This window comes from Penaeus chinensis, chromosome 13 (assembly GCF_019202785.1).
Source record: "Penaeus chinensis breed Huanghai No. 1 chromosome 13, ASM1920278v2, whole genome shotgun sequence".
Classification (NCBI taxonomy): Eukaryota; Metazoa; Arthropoda; class Malacostraca; order Decapoda; family Penaeidae; genus Penaeus; species Penaeus chinensis.
In genome coordinates, this window is record NC_061831.1 from 24,925,087 (window position 1) to 24,932,586 (window position 7,500).

Sequence of the window (7,500 nt, forward strand, 5' to 3'; positions counted from 1 at the left end):
AAAAAAAAAATTATGATCTCTATGGTAGGTAAAGTTGTCAAAATTGTGGTCACAGGTAAATACTCACAGAAATGCCAACCATCTGCTGCAACCTTCTCTTACCTGTTGTAACCCTGGTAGCCTGGACAACTTTCCAGAAGACAATGTTGGTCAAGAAAGCATTAAATCTATCATCAATGAATTTTGTCTCCTTCCATAAGATTAAAGGTCTGACTCCATGCTGTCAAATCTTTATGAATCTCAAGGCTGCCATTTTGTTATCTTAAATTAAAATATAAAACTACTTGCTTCCTCATCACAATAATACTGAAAACTACAATTTTCCAACATCAGAACAAATTATACCAGATCAAAGGAGTAGAGAGATAATGTTTATGCTTGACTTTTCATTCTTATCTTTTATGGACTAATATCTATAATGCAAAACACATGTAAAAAAAAAATATATGATTCATCATTCATAATTGTAGTGCCCAAAGCAAGAAACACAACTAATTTTGTTGCCTTCATTAATCTCATCTCCTGTTTGTCAATGCCATGTAATGATCAATCTGCTTACTTGTTTGGGTGGGTATCCATTTCCACAAAGATGGCCTGCAGTAAATACAACATAGTGGAAAGACTTTCCTCCCCAGCAAATCCCCCTATGCTGTTAATCACATTTCTGTAACAGAGAAATTATTTTTTTTATGAAGAAGAGATGAAGATATAAAACATATGAAGCTAATTGCAGTTCCTGGAAATAAATGAGAGAGAAAGAAAGGAAGAAATTATTCTACATGAGAATACATTTTCAGTTTGTGCTTGTACATAAGCAATCTCTACTATGGTTTTGTTCTATCATTATCATTACCACTATTATATATATATATATATATATATATATATATATATATATATATATATATATATATGTATATATATATATATATGTATATATATATATATATATATATATATATATATATTTGATTAGTCATCAAAGAGTCAATAACTAGGCTTACCTCACATCACCTAGTTACTGTATCACACTCCTTGACTTTTTAGAGACAAAAGTTTTCACTGCTATTATTATCATTATTACTGTTGTAATAATGATGATCCTGATAATATTAACTTGTTGGCTCTGGGTGCATGTGTGTGGAACAAAATCCTGGCATTAGGCTTCCTTGACTCTCCCTAGTGTGTGGTTGGTAGGCCTAGCCTGCACAAACACTCACCTGCAGTATCAAGACTCCTCTTTGCAATACTATTAGCTTTTATTCTGTATATGTTTTTTTGCGATTTTGCCATTTTCTCAGGTCTATATTTGTTATTTGCTATACTGTATCAAGATGGTAATAGAGTGTTTTCATTTCCATATTATATCCTAAGGCAGTGTATAATCCAAGTAGTAACAGTAACAATAAGCAACACTGTGTTATCTGTTAATTTTTTATGGTTTTGTATTATTCAGTTTTTCATAACATACCCTACACTGCTGGTAATGGTAGGCAGGAATAGATTCTTTGACACAGTATCCTCCCTAGGTATGGTCCTTTCATAAAAAGCATGGTTGAAAGCTGGTATACTTCACCCTTGTGAACCAGTAGAAATCCCCAGGAGCTTGTCAATGAACCTCTCCTACTACAGCAATTTCCCATGATAAGACGTTCCTGTCACTAGCCCCTTGGCTGATTTTGTTTTTCCGTGATGTGACATTCTCCTCACTTTTTTTTCCATTACAAGATGTTACCTGCTCCTCAGCCAATTTTTTTCCATGACCCGACATCCACACCACCCAGAACCAATGGCTTAATGTTAATAACAATAATTACAATAGAAATGAAAACTTTTCTTCCCAGAAACTAAAGGAATGGGGAAAATAAGTAAAGTCTGGCAGGCCTAGTACCTGACTAATTGGTGACCAAATACGAGTGGATCCATCTTGTAGAAAGGAGAGAAAGAAAGCAAGAGAGAAAGAATAGAGGAGGAACAGGATAGAACTTAGTGGACCATGACTGGTTAAGAACCTAAAATCAGATGCAATATAAAAGGATGGCAATCATGAGAAGAGGAAAAATCCTACTGAAAACAGTAGATCAATTCTTACTGAAAAATAAAATCATGATAATTTAAGACAGTGAAAAATAAATAGTACAAAGTTGAAATTTGGATTAAGTAAAACATTTTCAAGTTCTTTTATTTTTTGTTGATTGATTTTTTTTTTAATGGTTCCTGAAAAGTTATCATTCTAAAATCTAAGTGATAGTTAACACTAATTCATGAAACAAGAAAAGAAAAGAAAAGAAAAGAAAGAAAAGAAATGCTCTGTCCTGTAACTTATTTCAACTGATAATAGTACAGTAATTAGTGTAAAAGTAAGTTCAGCCATTATAAATAGCACAAAAAACATATATACCTGAACTTTGGTAAATGGAACAAAGCCTGTAATGCTGAATTAATCCAACATGTATTGGCTGTGTTCTGTAAACCGACTGGCTTAGTGGGGTCTCTCGGCTGGTCTGTGGGTCTTGCTCTTTCCTTTCCTGCTCCCGACTTCAGTTCAGCCAAACACCAAGGATTGTTTGAACATTTCTTTCTGCATTAGAGAATTAATATGTGATAAAGAACTCTTATTGATAGTAATAATTTACTTTCCGAGAAAAAGATATGAAGATAGCTACCCAAAAGATTTGATGAGGTTAGCCTAAACATCTGTTTTATAAACTAAATACAGACAATTCCCACAACTTCATGAAGACATCCATCTAACTTCTGTGTACAACAATTTTCCATAATCCTCCTAATTCTTAGCACAGAGCTATTGATACATTTGAGAACTGAGAACATGTCCCTGGTTTTATCCCCTGGTACAGTATTCCCTAATGGAATTACACCACATATTTAAGCACACTTTGTGCAGAAGTAAAGCAAAATGTACTGAAATTCCTGGACAATGACTATGATGTTTTCAAGTCTCATAACAAAGATTTTAATCAGTGGATTCCAAGAAAACAACTCAACTTTTTGTGTAAACTGATTTAGCATAGACGGTATTAATCATTTAATGCACTTGTGTGCCATATCAGTGCCTACATGACTGTCAGATGGTGTGTCATTGAAGAGATAAAAATATACTGTAAATGCACCAAGTACATTTAAAAAACCACAACAATCATTGATGATGCCCCATCCATCAACCAAGCAAGAACATTCGTAAGCAGGATGTTTATCTATGAAAAATATCTGCAACCTGTGATACTTTTGTGCAATATTTTCTTCAGGTAATAGCTCTTAAATTCAACTTTTATCATCATGAAATGAAAGTAAGCAAAAGTAGAGCAGTCGTCCCATCTTCTGTAATCCTACACACGTTCCAAAACATGTCTTCATGGTTTTCAGTGCTTTCATCCACTCTTCTTTGAGCAGTGTTAGTACTAAGTGAAATAGCTATAATCTATATATAATATTCACAAAATGACTCTAAATATATCAAGTTTTTGTCTGCTAAATCAGGATAAATTTTCTTCAAAACACAATGCCTAAATCTATTTTTCCTCATCGTTTATCTTGGGAACCAATGCTTTATGAAGTCATCTCCCTCCTACATCATAATGTTCTTAATTACTGAATATCACTGCATGTCATGATCATTCTTTTACAGAATTGGCTTCAACTCAAATACTAATGTATTTTGTGCACTGTGTCTTTCTCCTTCCAGTGTAGTAATTAGGGTATTTTGACACAGAGGGAATATGACTATGCTACAAAGAGGAATAATATATAATATCTTTTCATATTATTCCCAGATACAGGCCTAGTTTTAAGCTACCATAGCATTCTTGACCTTTTTCAGTACTTCTATTCTTTTACATCTATATTCTAAAATGTAGAAAAAATAGAAAAAGAGAAACTTACTTTATGTCTGAAAGTGAATATTCAGTAAAACCAAGATCAAGTTTTAATAGAATAAACTTCTATAACTCTAAAACATCAGGAATCACTTTATCTTTAAAAAAATATATCAAATATTTCTCTAAAAAGGAGAGTAGAAGATGAAGTACACATACGGGCATGGGAGATTCTTTGGTGGCTTGTCCAGTCCAAAAGTCTTCATTATATGTTCAAAAGTAATCTGCTCTTCTTTAAAGAGTTCTGGGGCTGACACATTTTCTTCGGGCTGTGATATCTCAGAATTTGGTGGCGATTCCTTTTGTACTGGAGGTTCGTCTTCTGCAGGAGCCTCCCCTGTGCCACCTACGTCTTCATCCGGGGTAGTGTGAGCTTTGACCTTGGTCTTGGTAACAGGTAAAGAGGCACTGTTTTGCGACAAACTGAGCACCCACTTCCATTTGTCACTGCGATAACCTGCCTTAATGTAAGACAAGTCATTGCTGATTCTGCAAAATCAGAAATTACAATTAGACTACAGAGATATGATGCTTACAATTAGGCATAATTATAAACAAGTTATTTTATTGTATAAAAATAGCTGACAATTCAAATCCCTACTTTCATCACGAAACCAGCAAGTTCATCTCAAGAAATTGAATAAAGACTATCTGACTTAAAACAAATGCCAAAAGATGTAGAAATAATAAAAAGAAATGTAAAAGTTATTTTAAAGTTGGAGGATATTACCAGATATATTAAACTTGAGGCACACTGAAGAAAATCTACTCATAAAGGTGATTAGGGCTGCAGAATACACTGATAAATACTTTATTTGTCAGTGATAAATAAAGTCATGGTACTGGATAAACATTTTAACTATATCTAAGAATGTACAATCTGATGTGAAATAAACATTCAACTTATCAGGATTTTTATTCAGATTTTCATCGCAGACATGCACGCAAACGCACACACTAGGACTGGCACTCTCAAGAATGATTGTCTTCAGTTGTAATCCCCATGGGAATAGACTTGGCTACCATTGTTGCTCTGCAAGTTATAGACAGGAATTGTCTTAATGAGCAAAGATGTATGCACTGCAACACCATGATATAAGTAAGAAGATTGACTCCATCACTCAGTCTACTGGCAGTCATGGTAAATATCTATGTACAATAATCACTTGAGTCAGCTTGTATCAGCAGGAGGCGGCTAGGTCTTAGTGAATCTCATTGTACTAATCTGAACTAAATCATTAAAAGGCCAAATGAACATTAAACCTGAAATGTACTATATATCTCTTTGTTTATTTGGGGTAAATCTCAATTTTAGCTTGCATCCCCCATCTCAATAAAAATCTTAGACTGGCACACCTAGTACATGAATTAATTTATTCTTTAAGATTTATCTCATTATTCCTTAGGATGCAAAACAAGTAACATTAAAAAAAATCACTTGACTGTACCAATGCAAAACAAATTGGGGCAATAAATATCATAAAAAATATACGTAAACCACAGAAATATATCTGTGCATCGGCTACTGGCTAACATGTTGATTGTTATAGCCTCCATACATGTCAGTGCTCCAGCAAAAGCAAGCAACTTCCACCACATGTATTCTTCCGAGATAAAGCTTGTAAGCCTCACTGGTAATCTACTAGGTTCTCTCCATGTTATCTGAATAAATAGTTGGTCTTTGCCAGAGCACCATAGTGCCATAGTGCTCGCTTGATGTAGTGTTACTAGTGGCATGAACTTTGTTGATGGTAAATTGCTGTTTGTAGCAATTTTCAGGTTGAAATGGAGTGAACATAATCAATTTAATTACAAGAAAAAAGTCTTGTTTTGAAACCTGTTCTGAAATGAACTTAAAAAAGTTAAAAAATCAATAATACTTACACATATTTTTAATTTGTCTATATTTACGCAAGATTTTCACCTATACCCTCAATTACCTGAATACCCTATCCTATTCCCCTATTATCATAATTCTTCTGAAACTATATAAAAATTTATCTCTAAACTTTTCTCAATCAAAAATATTGGCAAACATTCGGAATAAGACCCTGTGAAGACAGATAAAAAATAAGATGACTCAAAACATCTTGGCAGAAAAATAATCTGCAAAAAGTAAAATTAAAGCCAGGATCACTTATCAAACTATGCATATCTTTGCTCTGTGGGTATCTTCACTGATGCCATGATGGCAATTGTTAACAAAATGACTGCAAAAAGTCCCAGATACTCCAGCCAACAAACTAAGAGGCACCTTTGGGAATCTACAAACACTGTTATATGAGCCAAAAAAATTCATCCATGGCTTTCCTCACTGACTCCCACCCAGTAGCCATATTTTCCATATTTGAAAATGAAATACCTTAAAATTATAGTTCCTTTTTATGAGTGACAATGATTAACCATGCCTTTATGACCTATGTGCACAAAGACAGTTTACGCAGGTTACACGCAGGTAAGTTGTTCCCTGCAAGGTGAGTGACGGCTCGACTGTCTCTCCTCACAGTATTCGTCACAGCCTATTTTCTTCAAATCTGACATTATTCTTTGCATACACTGATTATTTCATATATCAATGAGCATAGTCTTTTCCTCTCTTTGTGGCAGTGTCCTTAGATTCTCCCTATCTTTGTGCCATTATTTTGTAAATGTATACCGTGACGGATTTCATGCTTCAAGATCCAACAAAGGTAGACAAACCTACTGTATATATTCTGGCAATATATCGTCTTTGAGAGGCATAGAGGTCACAGCACCAATTTGTGTCGTTCTCCTCTAATGATGTACTCTAACGATCTGCGCATACCCCAGTAACTCAACTTTTAACACATTTACCTATTTGGAACTATGATTTTCAACAATTCTTCAGCTTTACAACCTCTGTTCACCATACCACTCTCTGCTGCTTTCACCAAGTGTCTCATACCATGCAATATTGGTGAGAGAAATTGAAATGGTCTATTTTCTCAGGTTATAAAACAGAGAATTAGCTCTCAGTGTCTCTCCACCCTTTAAATTCAATCTTAAAAGTAATGGCATACTTAGCCACTAGGACTTATCATACTTCCTAAAACCTCAGCATAATGTAGGAGGCTGTTGGGTTTCTGGGGAAGTATAACACCACCTCAGTTATGAATTTCAGGAAAATTATAATAACAACACCACAGTATTGCATTTCTGGGAAAGTATAACATCATAGTCCTGAATTTCTGGAAAAGTATGATAATAACAAGCACCATAACACCACAGCATCACCATCTTCTCTCAGCTGTGCTCTCAATGTTCTTCTAAACTAAAAGACCAACACTTCAGAGAAACCAGTGTATAAAATCTCTTTCTGGCGCACTACGATTATTGCGAATATCTCGAAAGAAATCAGAACAAACAGAGGAGAATACGGGACGAAATAAGCCGCAATTCTTCCATTATAATTCTCTCATACACCATAGCCTCTCCAACACCTCGTTCTCATTCCCCTTAAAATAACGGATATATCACATGATTTAACATACTTCTCCTTCATCTTTGTAATTCTGGGAGCTCAAAGTAACACTAGAGTTGGTTTCATGCCACTGTCACAGGATTAGGAGGTGAAATCTGTGAAAAT

At 34.5% G+C, this 7,500-nt stretch overlaps 1 protein-coding gene across 3 annotated transcripts in view; it reads right to left on the minus strand.

The window, feature by feature from the left end:
• LOC125031720 (ubiquitin carboxyl-terminal hydrolase 26-like) overlaps positions 1–7,500 on the minus strand; it is a 149,235-nt gene that overhangs the window by 141,672 nt on the left and 63 nt on the right. For all 3 annotated transcript variants that reach the window (XM_047622640.1, XM_047622641.1, XM_047622642.1), the window contains exons 1-4: positions 7,406–7,500; positions 4,053–4,382; positions 2,402–2,581; positions 560–664 (exon numbers count right to left, since the gene is read on the minus strand). The exon at positions 7,406–7,500 is cut by the window's right edge and continues 63 nt beyond it. In XM_047622640.1, the coding sequence (XP_047478596.1) occupies positions 560–664; positions 2,402–2,581; positions 4,053–4,382; positions 7,406–7,416 (626 nt within the window). In that variant the 5' untranslated portion in view covers positions 7,417–7,500. The remainder of the gene's footprint in view (positions 1–559; positions 665–2,401; positions 2,582–4,052; positions 4,383–7,405) is intronic.